This window comes from Chroicocephalus ridibundus, chromosome 9 (genome assembly GCF_963924245.1).
Source record: "Chroicocephalus ridibundus chromosome 9, bChrRid1.1, whole genome shotgun sequence".
NCBI classification, from domain to species: domain Eukaryota; kingdom Metazoa; phylum Chordata; class Aves; order Charadriiformes; family Laridae; genus Chroicocephalus; species Chroicocephalus ridibundus.
Window position 1 is genome coordinate 34,679,787 of NC_086292.1, and position 19,008 is coordinate 34,698,794.

Genomic DNA, 19,008 nt, shown 5'->3' on the forward strand with positions numbered 1-19,008 from the left:
ACGACTTGTTCGAGGCATATTAGTCATGACTGCAGTTCCCACGTTCAAGATTTTCAAACGTTTTCCACGGAAAAGTAGTCCTTCTCTCGCAGAAAACTTGCACCAGCTTTCCCTTTTTGTGCCCCCCCCCCTTTTTTTGTTTCTTTTTTTTAATCAAGGGCCAGAAATGTCAAGCTCTGCTAAGCACAGGAAAGTTTCAGAGGAGCAGCAAAGTTAATGGGTATCAATCTCCCTTTCCCCATCCGTATTACCTCTAAATTTGTAAAAAATTATAAAGGTGATGAGAACAACTGCACTGACTAGATAAAGTGCCAATCAAAGTTAAACTGTGCTGCTTTTATCTGATTCTCTGCCCTCAGTTGCAGAGCATCCTCAAAGGGCCTCACAGCTGGTCTCTGGCAGCCGTGCACACTCACGTTTGTGCTCAGCAGCACGTCACTGCAGTTTGCGCAGAGGGTGTCACCAGTATGCTCTGTGGCTGGTCGGTATCTTTATATTCTTGAGGAGAAAAGCTAAAATGACAAGACTTATAAAAGTTTGTGGAATCAAAGCTCAATTACCCGATATCTGATTCTCTAGGCTTGGCAGGTATTGAAGGTACAGGCCTATTTAATCATTCAGTGTGGAGACCCACTCTATCCAGGAGTTACTCATCATGACTGAAGAGATCTAGGCAGACTCCCCGCCCCACTGAATTTCCAGGTATGCAGTTCCCTTCTGTCACCTGCACTGCCCTTCAGATGCAACTGCTAACGTCACTCCTTTGGTGGCACGTTGACATCTACAGATGCTGCAGTTTATAGACAGGGTCCTGAGGCTTGTGTCATCCCCGTTTGAGTCATAAGCACCTGCCTTTCCTGGAAACAGCATTGTGAAGCTTTACACTAAAAGCCCTCCAGGTGAATACAAACACATTGCAACAAGAGGCTAGGTAAGCACTAATTGCACAAGTACAAAAAGCTCATTATTTTGTTCAAATAAACTGAACGATAGGTGTTTAATGTCATGCCCACGGTGCGTCATGACATTTCCTGTACTACCAGCCTGGCGACATCACCACAGCAGACTGCAGATACTGCCTGCCTCTCGCTTTACTTGTGGACACAAGGTAAGCTAAAAATGTAAGTGAAATAAAATCACATATGTTTAGTCAAGAATTCAGCCACAAGACAGAAGACCTAATAGACTCCTAGAGAACAAAACCAGGAGAGAAACCTTCCCAGGCTGTTTTGTTGCAGGTTTTTGACCAAAAGAAAAAACAAAACAACAAAACCCAAAACTCCACATTTGCCCAAAAAAGCCAAATGTCTCAACAGCCACCAATCAAACAGCTAGACCTTTCTGTCAGCACCTGGGAACCTGTGTTTGCTGTGAGTATGCTAATGTTAACTCAATGTTTTCCAAACATCTGGTGGTCAGGACTCCTCACTTCTCTGCCCTGGTACATTTAATGCCATGCATTGCGTTTTCCAACAGAGTGTCCGCACTTGTTACTGATGAAGGAAGGACCACAGCTGGGAAGCACAAGAGAAACTGTCAGCCAGGTACTATGTTAGAAAGCAGCCCACAGCATAGCACAAATTGGTAGTCCTGAGATACCGACCTGTGCCTTGGCAGGGCGGTAAGTAGCTGGCCCAGCAAGGACGGTGCTGGGGCTTGCTTCATGGTAGTTGTCACAGGACGACAGGTCTGATGAAAATCCTGTTTTGTCTTTGAAAAAATACTTTCATGGGATCTATATACACGCCTTTAAATGGAACCTGTTTAATTTTAAAAATAAATAGTTGAGTTTTGAGTATTTGAGCGTTTTGAGTCAGTTTGTTATATAGACACAAGCTTACAGCTGCCTTTCTCCTGCTATGAATATGAAGGAGAAGACAGCAATAGCAATAGGGACATAAGGAGAAAGGAGGTTGATTAAGTAGATGGCGGTTTGCCTTCTGCCATCGCCACTCCATATCAATACTACCAGTGTGGTACATGCATACAGAAGGCTTATCGTGCACACCTACAAAGACTCCTTTCCTCTCATACAGGTAGCACTTGTAGTGACCCTATTTCTTACTCATTCTTTTCTCTTCTGTGCTTATCCCACAATGCTTATTAAATTCAGCCCATCTGAAAAGGTTTCCTAGCCAAGGGATGCCAGGCAAACTAAAGAGATGAATTCTATTGAGCTGTATTGGCTCTACTGGCTTGGACATCCAGATAAATATTTATCCTTATGCGGTATCACATACAGCACCACACAGGCTGCAGTCTTTCATTGTGACTGTTAGTAACGCTCAGGAAGTTCACAGTTGGGAAGAGACATTTTGATCTGAATTTTGGATTTGATCTTATCTTTAAAATAGCTGGATACCACACACAATATGTACTGAAATAGCAAGGCACAGTGAGCTGTGTTTAAAGTAAACACAGCCCAACTCAGGAAGCTTCCTTTCTTTGGTTGGCTGATGTTACAGTTTTACATAGTTTTATTGGACTTTATTTTTTCCTTCCCTCTTTTCATTGCTATTCTACCTATTACACAATAAACCATTTTCTTATTTGAAGAAAAACAAATTTGAAACTTCCCATAAAGCAAGGAAATCTAGAATTAAGGCTGTCGTTCTGCAGCAAAGACGCTCCGCAGAGCCTGCTGGTTACTGCAGAGCCAGCACAAGACCTTCAATCTCAGATGTGTGGCAGGTAAAACAGCTCCCCGCTTGGAAAGCATTGCAGCATATCCCAGGCTGCAGGGCAAGGGGCTAAACACAGCACAGAAAGCAGATATATTGAAAAATCAGATTCTCATCATTTCCTCCTAACATTTTTATCCAGGAAGTTTCAACAGCAGACACAGTATCAAGTTTTCAAGGTCTAGTTTTGTGCTCCGTTTTCCAGGCATGTTGACAAACTGTGAAGAGGTCAAGGACTGAAGCAGCAGCTCAAATGGATTAGAAACCAGGCCCCTGGTTCCCAGTGCTCTACTTCCAGCTGTTAGACTGCCCCATCTTCTCTGGATGGTTCAGCTTCCTTTATTCTTCTTTTGGTAACATGTTTAAAAGACAAATTAAGAGGCGTGTTGGGACTCTGTCAAAAAGCTCTTTTACGCAGCAGATATCCAAGAAAATGCCAGAACTCAGATGAAGGTGGTCTGCACTGAGAAGGATTTACAGTAACCACAGTGTGACCATAGCCACTGAACTTGTTTATCAATTTTAAACAGTTGGGATTATGTCTTCAGGCAGGCATCAAAATCAGCTGATACCACACTTGCAGTGATGCAAACCCACCTCTCTCTGCCTTCAGAGAGCGTTGTGTGTGCAGATGTGTTTATTTGCTGTTGCACGCTCTAGTCACGAATACGCAATAAGTCCTTTTTCCTTAAATAGTATTTGCTGTACTTTAACCAAAAGACTTGAAGAACAAAATTAAAAGTATACCAATCTCGATCTCATCTGTAGTACAGAAATCACATGCCAGCAGCCTCAGCCAAGTCAAGTTTCAGGTCTCCGTCCTTATCTCCCAGGAGAATAAAGGCCAGGCTGGGCTGAGAATAGACAGCTCTGTGGGTGTGAGAGGTGAACTTTTAGTCAACAGCTCAGCACTCCTGTGCACAGTCGAACTGCTTTCTGGGAAAGTAAATTTCGTTTCTGGCACAGATTAAGTTTTCCCAGGGACGAATCCCAAACAGTCTCATCTCCCTTTCCACTCCAAGGGCAGCAATGTTTTCTTTCTCTCTCACAAAAACCCACAGAATTAAACACATCTTGACAAAAAGCCAAATCCAAGGGAAAACACAGAACTACACACACAATTTCTTTCCGGAAAAAGGATAAGATAAAAAGTGACTCACACAAAATAGATGCTTCCGATACTGGCAGGCATGTGAGTATCCAAGGTTTGAAGATGCTGAAAGCATTTCTGCAAAACAGAACTACCTGTGCTGCACAGGGGTATGCAGTTAATCAGTCTCCATTAACGCTGCATCCGCAGAAATATCTGAAACATATGCTGCTCCTTTTTCAGCACTATCATTTGTCTCAGCTGGACTCTCTTGAGAGTCTTTCCTGCGAACGCATACAGGAAATAGCCATTTCCTAGCACAACTTCAATGTGTTCCCTACCATCCTGATCTTGAACCCTTACAGTCTTTCCCTGGAAATAAAATCTTGCATCCATCCCAGCCCAAGTTAGGTATTTGTAGGTTTAAGATGGCTTAACATTCAGTGCCAGGCTCTTTAAGAGGAGTGAAGAGGTGGTCAAAATCAAATGAAGTGGATCCTGCATTGATCTTTCTTACTGTCTGTATTTTTTCCCTTACTTCACATTATGCCACTGGTAGGTTTCATCCCAGCCACACTGCATGCAACCATAGTAAAAGGACTGCTTGAAACTAGGTAAAATAGATTTGTAATCTAATATATATAAAACATTGTTCAGAAAGCCCATTCAGCTGAAGAAGCAGAAGTACACAGAAAGCACAGAAAAACTCAAGTTACCTGTAATGAGTTGCCTCTCTGCATGCACATATAAGTGTTCCTACAGTTTTCCTTTTGGCAATGTGGAGAGCTTAAACTTTCATCATCCACCTGTGCTCAGAATTTAATCTTTTTATTGCCTGTTCTGCTAATGGCATGAAGCTTCAGGATCCAATTAAAACAGCAAATTGTTATTAGAAGTGGAGAAAAGATCAAATGTTCCCTCTTACACAAAATATACAGTCTGTGCTGACCTCACATGAGGTTCATTCGTGCTAACCATTACAGGGCTGTCACACACCTACTGTGGCAGATGACCGCAATTCACTTCTGCATTTACTAAGTCTTTCCTTTTTTACATGTTAAAAGAAAAACCTATATATAATACAAAACCAATCTTTTATTCATTTCTATATCTTCTTCTCAATAGCCCAGTGCCTCATGAACAAATTTTGAAACAACAATTGAAATTATCCCCACTATTACAATGTAGTAGGGTCAGAGGCTTAAATATGTGACTTAATAAACACCTTATGTAAAAAAGAACAAATTAAATGTATTTTAAACCCTGGCAATCTTTAAACAATGTTGCTCTTTCAGCAAAGTCTTTGAACATTTTGCAATATTTGAAGAAATTAAGCAGCTGAAATGTGTAGCTCTACTCATACGATAGGATGCTCCAGTAAGCTAAAAGCATCAACATTGAATTACTGAAATATGCTGCATGATCTAGAAAAAAACAAAAAGCTGAATCTACTGCACTGTGTAGCTCACTCAGCAAAGCACACAGCTGGTCTGTAAAAAACGCACATGGCTTCTGGAATAGTTTAGAAAATCAGCTATAAATCAGAACAGATTATTTAATCAGGAAAAGGGAAACAATTAAGTTGAGAAGAATGAGGATAAATCAGAGGAATAGGCAAATTAATCAACAAGTTATAGTCTCATCGCCAAGAGATTTCATTTTGGGGAGAAACCTGCCTAATGACTGAACAATAAAAAAAAGTATTTGCATAGTACAGGGTTTTCCTTAAATAAAATACAGTGCAGGGAACCAGGTACAGCAGACAGCAAATGACGGCTTTTCCTTTTTCTTTCTCCATACAGTAAAAACACACGACATCCAAAAGACCCTAACGCTTTCATGAAAAGAGATGCCTTCCAAACTCAAAGTCATTAAAATCCATTATATGTGAAGAATATCCTTAATTTTATTACTTGGCCAGTGAATGAGTCTATGGAGGACAGGAGGGTTTTGTTCACTTGAATTAGTTTTAAACTTATGTATTTTGCATTATATAGCTATTGCCATTGTAGAAGTTAACTTGTATTTGCCTATCTACAAAAGTAGGCTCAGAAAACCAAGAGCCTCTGCCAGACCATAACAGATTAGTGAAAATTTTCAAAACAGAACTTGGATTTGATTCCCAAAACAAAGAATTATAAACTAATAAATGACCATATAAGTCCTCTTAAGGAACAAGTTGTCAGGAATTGAATATGGCAATATTAATCTTACACAGCTTTGAAGAACATTATATTTAGGTAGAATAGAATTTTAGCGGGAACAAGCTAGCGTGTATCGAGAAACAAAGCTACAACTGTTTTGTGAATGAGTTGAAATACCCTTTTCAACATCTTAAGACTTTCTTTTATTTCAGTCATATCATTTCAGAACTCTAAAGAGGAAATGCCATTTCCAAGTCTAAATGAACAAATTAAAGATCAGTTCTTTTTATGAAGACACATAGAGGAAGGGAGGTCTAATAAGGAGGATCACTCCCACTAGGAGTCTGCAACAATGCCTCTCCCTCCTCCTAACTTATAAGTTCAAATGAGAAAAGGCGTCTTCTAGATATTTACACCCACCACCTGCTTCACCAAGTTACAAAGAAAGCAGCTATCCAAAAAGAAGAAAATGCAGAAACCTGTTTACAGCATCAGTATTTCCCAGATAACTATTTTTGTTATATTTTAAACACAAGCATCTTCCACGTGAAATTCAATTGTCATATCAATCTAAGTGCACATACAAAGTAGAACTGAAAGAGCTGTCTGGCTGTTTATTTTAAGTGAAAATTATTTATTTTTTTACAGTTTAGTGTAACTGGAGGTAGATGCATTATTAAGTGATTTTCTTCCAGTGGTCTGAAATAATAGTCACCTATGAACATTAGGACAGAGTACTGGAGATTGGAATCAGCTGTTTAAAGTTAAGCCTACATAAACATGCAAATGAAACAACAAAAAATAGATCACAGCAGGTCATATGATGATTGTCAATACAGTATAGTGCAGATCTTCTTGGAGGAATGGCAGTTTCTATGTTGTGAAAACAGTAAAGCTAGTACTGCAAAAAAAAAATTATATGCTACTTGAAAAGATATACAAAATTCAGAGTATACAACTATGCTGTTCCTATTACTTCCTGTATACCTCAAACCATCAAAATCAAGTTGGAGGGAATTACATGGCAAAAGAATCTGTAATCTGCTATGCATGAATATATTTCTGATCCCGCAGGCAGGACTTTCATTTCGTATAATCGTATGAAAATGGATACTGCCATTGTCAGAACTTTTGCCTTAACCAAGCCTATCAGTCTCACTTTCAGAGCTGTTAAATTTGTCCTCTTCAGCAGATGCCTTTGTGGGAGTAAGGGAAGCTCCCAGCAACTCCAGGTTAAAGTATTTTTACAATTATGCTACTATTTGGGCCATTCAATGAAGAAGTCCTCACTGACCCATAACTGGGGACAAATACTAATAATCAGATAGAACTTAGCTATGGTTTATCAACAAAATTATGTAGTAGTGCCCTTTCCTTCGAATTCTAGATTTGCAAAGGAGCAAAAACAGTCTGGTGTAATATAAATGGCAAAAAAAATAGTTTTGTATTTTCAGCAATAAATGGAAAATGCTTTTTAAATAAAATCTGCAATTTTTTCTTTTAAATTTCCCACAAAGTTTGTTGAACAGATGGATCACCCAAAATGCAGATAGTTCTGTAAACCGAAATCTAACATACATCTGCATATATGACCATACACTGCACTATATCACAAACAGATGCTCAAGAACAGGTTAGAAAGAAGTATCAGATGCTTTGTGTTTCCTTGGTGCAATTTCTTGCTAGGTGCACAAGATTTTGGGATCAATTAAAGAATAAAGTTAAGCATGTACTTAATTCAAAGACTACAAGTAATTTTACTGGAACGAGGGGGGCTCCTTAGAGACTTTTAAGATAAGCCTGTCCTGATGCCCTCAAATGAGTAGGCTTCTAACATTCTGCCCCTGGCAGTATGGAGCCCATTTCAGGAAATGAAAGATGCCAAGTAGTAACTAACTCGTTCTCACCCTTCCCTACTAAGAACAGAAAGCTTCCCAAACGAAGCTTACGGGAAAGCTGTAAGCAAGCCTCACTCATCATGCAGGTATGATGGTCCTTTTAAAGTCAACAGGCAGGATTAACAGTTGATCTCTAATATACAGAATACATACAATGAAACTTGCACTGGTTTTAAAATGGGAATGCGCTTCCTGGCTCAGGAACTGTCAGTCTGCTCTGTAGTGAACAAAAAGTATTCATTTTCATTTGTTTTCTTCTTAGTCAAAACCCAAATACAGCCTTCAGTATAAATTTACGTACTTTACATATGAAGCTGATTTATATAATATTTGAAACTTTACAAAATAGTACTAGTCAATAAAAAGATCAGGTTTAAAATATTTACATTTTATACATCATTTCCCCCTACTTACAATTATTAAATAACCTGTGGTTTCCTTAATTTTAGGGAAAATCTTTTAATAATTACAAACTAATTTTGAATTAGTTTCAAATGGCTTTTTACTTAAAAAGAATTTTAGAAAAATCATATTTCCAATGTGAAACATTATCCTTATGTTTTCAGTAGCAGTTATATATCTATATCCATATTTTATAGCTGGTTTATAATGCAATCCTGTTTTCTATAATAAACAGGGGAGATCTAAATAAGAAAATGGCACAGCATGGATGGAAACATTATATTCCCAACTCTTAAATCCCTTTATGTTATTTGGCTTCTAGAATATCCAGTTTCTTGAAAATTTACATTATTCTTCCAGTACTTTCAAGGAATCACAGATTCAATACTTGTTTATATTTTTGTGTCATCAGCTTTTGAAAAGTTATTTCCTGAAGGAACTTCACAGAGACTATCGCCATCCGTACTGAAATCATCATCGTCATCGTCATCATCATCATCAGAATCAGCCAACACTTTACTTGGCGACTTCTTCAGTCTACTAAAACAAAAACACAGACATCTTTGCCATTAAAACTGCACATCTACATGCAGAACACTTATGCAAAGCTTAAAACATTGACAGGTAAGATTTATATTTTTAAAGGATGTCAAAGAAACTTGTGCTCCAACAGGTGTGGTTTATGCAAGAGAATGAACATCGATCAATCATATTTTTAAGCACCTTTAACTGAAGTCACAGCAAGGAGAAACTGTAAACTTTGCAGACCAAGACATTCAAAGATGTCTGAGGAAAACTAAACACAGGATAGCTGGTCCTCTCAGTCATTAGCAGGAAATTTTTATTACTACAAATGATAAGAGTGTTTTTTCCATTTTTTATTCCCTGCCTCAGTGACTTAATTCAGCAGGCAGATCTTGGAAAGAAGGTTTGGGCACCTAGAGCACCCTGAAATGATTTGGAGAACATTTGTAGAGAAAGAAAATACAGAAGAGTTTCACAGGTCTGTCTCTTAAACTCTATCTGCCAATGACAAACTTTAAGTTTGTTAGAGGAAGCCCTCAGTTCATGGACTACAGGAGCAACAGATCAATGTTGTGAGTGGTGGTGTGATACATAATTATTAGGTCTGACAAACCATCCTACCTTAATTCCTTCTTTGCAGTGTTAAGTTGTCCTTGCAATTGTTCATTCATGTCTAGTTGCTCTTCCAGTTCTCTCTGGAGTTTCTTTTTAGCACTTTCCAGTCTGTCTATTTCTTCTTCAGCTTCTTCAACTTGACGTTTCATTGCTTTCAAACGCAAACTCAACTGAAATATTTACATGTCAGCTGATTAGAAGACTATTTTAATAAAGGAATTTTATTCTTCCAGCATCTATGAGAGGGAGAATAAAGACACGACTTTGCCAGTGTAGTGACACTGTAATCCTATGCTTCAGAAAGTCAGCATTAGACTTTGAGAAAAGTGATGGGATACAATTTTTTAAGAAGAAAAAACAGCTACAAGCAAACATAGCTTTGGTAGGGTAAGACAGTACTATGTGATAGCAAGAGCCAGTTATCAATATGGGAAGACTGGAGATACCAGTGTGCCTAAGTTACCCAACTTTACCAGACAGATACTATAAAATACATTTTAAAAACCAAGAGGATTTTAAAAGATTGTTCCCTTAACAAATGACTGCAATTTGAAACATACTGTTCAATTTTTAAGCAGAATATTAACTATTTGACTCATGTAGTGAAACAAAAAACGTTTTGAGCAAGGAATCAACAAAGACCAGAGGAATGGTAGAGCACATTGCTCTTAGAATATCAATGTATGCTTAATACTTATAGCCTATATTTAATAATAAATAGCTTCTTTCTTTAGAAAAAATTTATGGTGGCAAAACAGAATATATTATCTGTTTGTGAACGTATTTATAGGATCGTATCTTGATGTATATATTTATATGATCATATAGTGCCTGTTGTTGGCTTTATTTCTTAAAATAATTATAGCATTGCTTCTGTAAGTGCTTCATTTTCATAATTTTAGAAATTAATAACAATTTAGTACTAGACAAAAGAACCTGGTGACAATGGGAACTGCAAATCTGACTAAATGGGAGTTCATAAACAACAGTGTAAACAGTATCTAACTATATTCTTCTCACATCTTTTATAAATGATGATTTATGCTAATAGGATTCATATCAGATATTTGCCTACTAATCTTTCCCTCTACCTGGTCCTTTTGATCAGTCAATGAGAGATGTTCATCATCTACTTGCAACATTAACTCCTTCACTTTTCTCTCAAGTCTGCGGTTACTTAGTTGGAAATTAGCTCTATCCCTAGAAAAAACAAAACAAACAAAAGACAGGCTTGTAAAAAAAGGAACTTAAATACTTCCAAATCCTGCTGACATCATTCCGTAGCAAATTTCTAAGAATTACATAAATACTAACGGGCCCTGCTTTGATTTACTGATTCCATGCAACATATAAATAAATTTGTTCAAAAGCATAAACCACTAAGGGGATTTTTTTCTGTCTTCAGAGCAACATTTAGAAAAAAAAATACATTCCTCCAAGATTAAACAATGACGTGAACATGAAAATGGAAGTGTTAAACTATAGTTAGCATTTCTAAGCCTGGTATCGATACCAGATATTTATAAAATAATAGAGGTATGGAACCATCTTAGCACTGTGCCCAGTTTTAAAATTATAAGGCAACTTCCAGCGTGCTTTCATTCAAAAAGAAAATTCACAATACTTGTATGAAACAGTAATCATTTTAATTTGGTGCTTGTGAGAAAAAAAAAAATCAAGTTAACTGTATTAGAGACTTAGCATTAGCAAGAGGCCATATAACAAACATAAACATGCATGTTTTGATTGTAACATAACTAGTTTCACCTCTCCTCATTTTCAAGTCGTTCTTCTAGCTCTGTGATCCTTGCTTCCATTTGAGCAACAAGTCCCTCTTTACTGGATCGGTAAGAACCCTCCAGGTGAAGGATTCGGCTCTTCAAGTCTTTGTTCTATAGTTGGAACATAATTGATTACTACATACGTGCTCATGTTAACAAATATCACCTTAACACAAAATAAATTTCTCCAGACAAACATAAGGTTATAATTATATTTTTAATTTAGTAAATATGGAAAAAGAGAGTCAGTGAGATTCTACTGTTTACTACAAAAGTATTTAGCGTTAAGCTTGAGTTAAAGTTTTAGGGTTAAATGGACCTTTGAACTTCAGATTGTTGCAAGTCCCTTCCAACGGCATTTTTTAATATGCCAAAATTCTTCAAGTACCGTTGGATCTGTCTTATTCTCCATACAATTATTTTGTCACATTCTGTATTCTTCCCCTGTAATTCACTCAGGATAAAACAAGCAGACAAAGAAATTACTTGCATCCAGTAATTGCTTTACTCTATCAAAGCTGTTACTGTGGGTTTTTCCCCTCTTTCTTATCTTCAATGCTACTCCTACTACATAAATAGTTTGAAAAACTTTGCAAGCTGCAGGATTTGTAAAAGCCAACTTTTTGCTCAGATTTACACTTTAATTTTTATGAGGCTAGGTAATTCGGGTTTTCAATGGGGACCTAGAGATAAAGTTGCCAAAAAAGAAAGAGTAGTTACATGAGGAACAGAAAATAAAAGTTCTTTGTTACAGAACTTCAAACCCTGATCTCGGATCTCAAACACTGAAAAAGCTACAATAGGAAAGTCAGAACTAAAGTATAAGGATGGACGTGGGATATACCAGTAGGTGGCATTCTTTTTTTCTCAAACAATTAAGATAGGTTCAATTTCACATAATTTAAGGCACCAAATTAGGTGTCTGGTATAAACATGTTCTCTAAATTCCCATTATAATCTGTTTATGTTCTTGAGACTGTCAATAATACTATGACTTGCTACGATAGCTTTCCTCTGGATCTCAGCTAGAGGCTATGATAGTAATCTTCCTTTCAAAGACCACAGAGCTGCAGAATAAAATCTTGCAAAAAGCTAGAAGTATTTTTAATGTACTTTCCATCACAGATATTGAAACATGCGTCATATTCCTTCCTAGACAAGAGAGGAGCAGTTCTCTACCAAATCTGTATCTTTTCTTTCAGAGGCATGTCTTCAGACAGAAGAAAGTACTTGACTAAAATCACAACTGCTTAAAATTATGATCTACCTTCAACAGTGTTCCCGAAGTACTGTTAAGACTTTGAAGAATAGCTCCTCCAAAAGCAAAGGATTTACAGCTAAACTGGCTAACAGTGTCTTTGACATTCTACAGTCTTTTCTGTGTATGTGCTTTTTAAAAGTTTCTATACTGATATTTCAGTTTTATTCTAAAACAAGCGTACCATATCAACTGTCACGTTTCTTTTTTTTAAGGTGTCTGATGCTCCAATGTATAGACAGAATTTGTGTGTTAGAGAGATGCCTGCATTCACTACAACAAAAAAGTCTTATTACATAAACAGATGTATGCACAGTATGAGTGTTTACTATATGAAATACATAAATTGTGACAAACCACAAGCTAAAACAGGGAGTACAGAAAGAAAAAAATACTAAGAGAAGACATAATTCAAGATTATAATTTTGGCTATCAATATTAAGATACTCATAGTTTGTAATTTATTCTTACTAATACTTCCAGCAGCACACCATGGTGGGATAGCAGGGCCTGTTGCGACAGGACACGGGGTAATGGTTTTAAACTAAAAGAGGGTAGATTTAGGCTAGATAAAAGGAAAAAAAATTTCACAATGTGGGTGGTGAAACAGGTTGCCCAGAGAGGCAGTCGATGCCTCATCCCTGGAAACATTCAAGGCCAGGTTGGACGGCGCTCTGAGCAACCTGATCTCATTGAAGATGTCCCTGCTCATGGCAGGGGGACTGGACTAGATGACTCCACTCCAACCCAAACTATTCTATGATTCTATGATAGTGCCAGCTACCAAATACTGTATTCCTTAAATGCTTATTTGAATTTCCTAATGAAGGCAGATACCAAGCCTGTTATCTTGCTAGCGTGATGATATGCCAGCCATAACTACCTGTCTTTCCAGTGAAATTTTGTCACACTCCAAATCTTGCTTTACAGCTCTTTCCTGAAGTAGCTCTGTCCTCATTTGTTCAATCTATTATAGAAAGAAAAGACAGAAATTTTAGTAAAAGATTTAATTTACATTTATCTGTACGATACTGTGTGTATGTATATATACACATATATACATAAAGTACATATATGTATGCAATGAGAATTAGTTTGCTCTTTCTTAGAACTCAAGACATATGCATGATTTCAGACTAAGTTTACAATTACAATCTTGAACAAAATTTTCTGCTTTGGGAAGCCTGCATTATTCTCAGTGCTTATTATACGCATTTTCCGGCCACACTGGGTATTGTTGATGTTCAGTATATATATTCTGTAGCAGGGAACTGAATTCTAGAATGTTACATGAGAGAGATATCATGTGGCAGGGAACTGAGTTCTGGAACATCACATCAGTCTTCAAACACCTTCTACAGTTGTTTTCTTCATACATAAGTCTGAAGCTCTGAAATGGCACCTTACCTTTAAGCTGCTGACTAGTCTACTTTGAAGTTTCCCTTTATGAAACACAAACTGGTAACTGCAGACAAGTGCCTAGAACTCAGCGAGAAACTCTACCGACAATTACAGTTTTCTATGTCCATGAGAGTAGTAATAGCTCTTTTTCAATGGACTCTGTTGCATACTAGATATGAACATTTGTCCCCTGCTCCAGTCCATTTTATGCCTGTCATGCCAGGAGAGCACTGACTTCTGGATTTGGGGAGGGCGTGGGTTTTGTTTTGTTAAAACACAACTTTTGTTGCAGTTTCTTGACTACTTCAGTTGCATATTCAATAACCAAAAGGAAAGTATATTCTCCATATGTAAGAAGTTAAAAAACTACCTGACCAATACAGAATCAAGATAAGAATACAGAATTAGTTTGGTTTATCTCACTATTGGACTTGACTGGAAAAAAAATAACTGAGAATCAAAGAGAAAATCTAAACTGCCTAACAGCTGCTACTGAAACTTTGGGGCTAAAGGAAAAAGCTTGCAGTGCCCAAATACTTTTCTTGCCTCTCATTCCGGCCGAGACTGCCCTCAAGGTTTTACAAATGCCTTTGCAGGCACAGCTAATGTTACCGCAGCATTTGTGCTATTCCCTGCGCAATGTTTACAATGATGAATATCACCTGGGGAACCACAGTGAACATCTATGCCAATTACCGTACCTGCAAAAAGACTGACAGAGGTTTCAGTGGCCACAGCATTCTTCCCTGCTTTACACACAGTTACATATGAACTTGCATAAACACACCATCACAGTTAAGTAGCTCTAAGTTACAGATTTATCTCACTAAAGGTCTTTCAAAAGACATTGGGAATTCTCGCATAAAAAAAAAACAAACCAAAAGCAATGCTAAGAATGTGAAGGTTAAACAAGTACAACACATGAAATTTTACCTTAGGGCTTTTCTGTTTTTACCGCATTATAATATTAAAAGATATATTTTTAGCTAATCACATGCTTAAAAAAAGTTGTTTACACTGTTTCTGTAGCTTTTAAGCGAATATATGAATACAAACAATGGTAGCAATGCATGCGGTTGCATATGATATGTCACAGTATGGTTTCAAAACAGTAGAAGGCATTCCTGAAAACTAAGGTTATAACAGTCATTGGACTACGAAATGTTAGCACGTGGCTGTGTTCTCAACAGCTGGGTATTTTCCTAAAAGCTCTCATTGTCACATAGAAGCCTAAGAATAATAAAGGTTTTATACGTTATACAGTAGAATATTGGTTTATATATTAAAATATTATTTTATATATTAAAATTAGAAACACTCATGTATACAATAGCTGCATTTATTCATTAAATCTATGAAAAAAAGTTATAATGTGAGGGATTACATAGAATTTATTCAGCTGTAATTGCTTTAGCCATGAAGACACACACAGAAAAAATAAAGCAAAATTTGTAGTAAAATGAATGACTAATTAAAAATGCAACTGTTAACCGAAGAAAGGGTTTTTGTTTTATGTAGGGACTTGCTCAATGGACCACTCTAAAGTTCTACTGTGCTCTTACTGTGCTCAAAGGCTGTGACAAATTTGTGCAACCTTCCCAAGTTCTCAAATTAAAGAATTATTTAGAGGACAATTAGTAAATTTCCAAGATGACTGCTACTGTTGTTGGACACCTCATGGTAAAAGCAGCCTCACAGAAAAACAGAGGAAGAAAAAGTGAGAGAGATAAAAAGTACTATATCTGATTAGGATCAGAAAGCTACGTGCAAATATATACAAGAGCTTGTAAAAGGAGAAGGGCGGCAAGACACAATTCTTGCTAGGGGAGATGGAAACTGTTTTCACTTACCTCCTTGCACTTTTCATTAGTAAACACATAATTAACATGCACAGAGGAAAAAAAGCAGTTCTATGCCAAAATGTGCTCAAACTTTTCACTTCTTTCACAGCAGCTAAGATAGACTCTGGGTATGTACCATGCAGAGCTTTCATATATCTAATATATTCCAATTACGTTAAAAGAAGAAACGATTTCTGCAGCTTAAGGCAACAGTTATCACAGCTGGATTTGAAGAATGCTAGCAACAAAGAATTGAGAAAAGCAATAGTATCAGATTTTACAAAGCTTTATTAGACATAACAGTGTTTTGTGCCAGCTGTAGAATTAGAAGCAGATGTTGAATGCATTATTAGTGGAAGCAATTTGATTTCTAATATTTTAGATGCTATCACATTGTTTACCATCTTGCACTAGGTTCACAGCCTATGTTTCTTGTCAATACCTAAGTAGGGAAAAGTAATATATATATACACACAGGTATATGTGTGTGCCTATATAAATACCTACATACACAATTCTCAAGTATTTGATCAAAAAAACGATGCTTAACAAACAAATAAGCTAAAGCCAAACAAACCCCTTTGATCCTTGATAATTGAAAAGCAACCTTAATGTCCACATTTTCATTTGTTTGCTTCCCACACCTGGTGCCAGCTAAAAAGGAAGTATACAGCTATCCATTGGGAACACTTTACCAAAAAGAAGTGAATGATGCAGTCAATGCAATTTTAGCCTTCTATATCTATTCTAAAATTGTCATGGAAACTAACTAGCCCATTTTTCACACTTACTAGAAACAATTCTGAAGTCAATAGACTCATGTTTGTGTTTTCACAGAATACAAGAATTGATGAGGGTATCTTAAGTATTTTTCAATTATGTTTGCAAAAACAAAATGGCAAGAGGTACTTCATTTCATTTGTTTGTGGGAAAAAAAAAAAACATTACGTACTAAAACGTGCTCTGTCTCTGTTTGCTTTAGACTCAAAGGGCAGCCGAGTGCTCTAGCTTTCTATCCTCTTTTCCAGAGTTGCTAATAACCTATCATTTCAAAACTAACAGGATACAATCCACCTTTCCCCCAAACTTTTTACTGTTTCCACTTTGTTGGGGTACTTCTTGAGAACAAGGTAGGGAGGATGAGAACAGTGTCTCATCTAGACATTCCCTGATTCAAAAGGGTGTTTAAATTAAAAAAGGATAACATTTCATGGTAAATGAAATGTGAACTATCAGCCTTACCAATGTTTATTCAAACATTTAGTTTTATGTAAAATAGAACCAGTTGTTTCAATTTGTTTTTACTAGAAATTTCAGTATTATAGTTCATTAACAGTATATTAAAATAACACATTTATAATAATAAAAAAAATTTACAGAAATACAGGTATTACCGAAACCAATCCATTATAATTTCTCATGTCATTATAAATGCTTAGCAGACCCTGAAATACTCTTCAGTAATTTGACTACTTAGTCATTCTGGCATAAAATCAAAACAAAGCAACCTTTGTAACTCATGTGTGAAATGAGAAACTCCAGACCTCAAAATAAACACGTCTTTTACCCATTATGTAACAATTTGGTCACCCATCTGTATTTCAGGTTTCCATTCAGTTAGCAAATTAACTTACTATAGTACCAGCTAGTGCAGCTATGACTAAGGTTCTTTTATCCCAGCCTTACAGAACGGGTACGGACTCTGGTATTAAAGTTTTCCTAATTTAACAATAGCGTGACCTCACATTATTATGGATCCTTTACATTCTATTTCACCCACTGACTCGGAGTCCATACAATATCAATGGAGTAATAGCAAAAAGGCTATTCTGCAACCAAATAGAATCTCAGTAACCTGAGTCCCAAAAAAATAGTAATGGCGCCTTGATGTTTTCAAGGATAAATGAAAGAAAGCTGAGCCCTAACTCACTTTAAAACTCTCCAGCTGTCTCAGTGGAATAGACAGTTTCACTGAAAAGACATAGAAACTAACATTTTACTTTCTGTTCTCCCTCTGAAATTAAAGCTATTCATAAGAATGTCAGCAATTCTTTTTTTTCTAGAGAAAGAAAGAGAAATGAAAATAGAACAGAATATCGTGGGTTGTACCTCAATGCAAACTGTCTTCTGGACTTTTAGGAAATTACTAATGCATTAGTATTTAATGTAAATGTACAGTAGTAGACATGCTATAAGTTACGCATCAGTTTCACATTTTTCAGAATGTAAAACTAAGGCAAAGAACATTGTCGAGGCCATGATATTCCAAGACAGCCATATCACCATATTGCTTTCCATGGACTAATCAAAAACTTGCATACTACTGACTACTTGACCATGGATGCTCTGGTTACTTTTTCACTCATTAGACCCTATTCTCTACTTTTGTGGTTTATTATACATCTTTGTTCCAGGACCTATAATTTCATATGTCAGTTCTTTCAGAAATCTTGAATAATATTATTAAGGCCTCTTTCTTCAGAACAATGAACTCCTAATTCTCTTAGACTTAGTGATTTCCAGCTCAATGGTCTTGCTTCCATTAGCCCACTCCACTTCCCCCCACCTGCACGTTCACTTGTCTTACTGAAGACAGAGGCAAAATATTCATTTATTTGAGGAGGCATACCTGGATTACTTTTTATCTTGATTGATAACTCATCATACAGTTTCCACAACTTTTTCCTTCTACTTATACAGTCAAGAACTTCTTTGTTATTTGTTTGAATTACTATGATAGGTTTCACTTAGCTTGGCAAATCTCACTTTATCTTTACATTTTCTGGCCCATGACATACAACCTCATTAATAAATCTTTCTTCTCCACATTCTAGGCTATCTACTCATATAACACTTCTGGAACTAACAACTTCTGTTTTTATGTAGAAAATGCTTTCCAACTGTCTTATCTTGGATACACCTAATCAGTTGCTACACTTGTAATGAAAATAAAAGCCTCCTCTCTGTTGAAACTGGCCAGCACCTTGCAGTTCAGCTGACTTCGCTAATTAATGCCACAATTTCCTAAGCTCTTCCTTCTTCGAAATCACGACTCTATTATGCTGGCCTACTTTTCAGTAAGGTTAAAAAATTGTGATCTTTCAATCTAAGATACTTTCTACAACCAGTTTTTCTCTGATAGCCTAAAACTAAGCCCAAGATAGCATCATCTCTGCATGCACCAATGATTACTTGATGAAGCTCACTGCATCAAGAACATCAGAGGATGATTCTGGTCTTCAGTCTTTATATGCAATCTGTGTCAGTTTTCCAGTTAGGAAAACAGGAAAAAATTAGTTTGTGGTGACACGGAGGAGTATCTTTAATCATATTTGTGAACCTTTTGCTTTTATATGAACCCTATTGCTAATC

At 36.7% G+C, this 19,008-nt stretch overlaps 1 protein-coding gene across 8 annotated transcripts in view; it reads right to left on the reverse strand.

Annotated features, from left to right (window-relative positions):
* Positions 1-4,877: 4,877 nt before the first annotated feature.
* The window catches only part of CGNL1 (cingulin like 1), a 67,824-nt gene continuing 53,693 nt past the window's right edge, over positions 4,878-19,008 (reverse strand). For 4 of the 8 annotated variants that reach the window (XM_063346148.1, XM_063346145.1, XM_063346143.1 and 1 more), the window contains 5 exons: positions 13,278-13,361; positions 11,123-11,247; positions 10,447-10,555; positions 9,362-9,525; positions 4,879-8,755 (listed from right to left, as the gene is read on the reverse strand). In XM_063346148.1, the coding sequence (XP_063202218.1) occupies positions 8,608-8,755; positions 9,362-9,525; positions 10,447-10,555; positions 11,123-11,247; positions 13,278-13,361 (630 nt within the window). In that variant the 3' untranslated portion in view covers positions 4,879-8,607. Of the gene's footprint in view, positions 8,756-9,361; positions 9,526-10,446; positions 10,556-11,122; positions 11,248-13,277; positions 13,362-19,008 lie in introns of those variants that run through there. The other 4 variants (XM_063346149.1, XM_063346147.1, XM_063346142.1 and 1 more) reach the window with 4 other exon arrangements.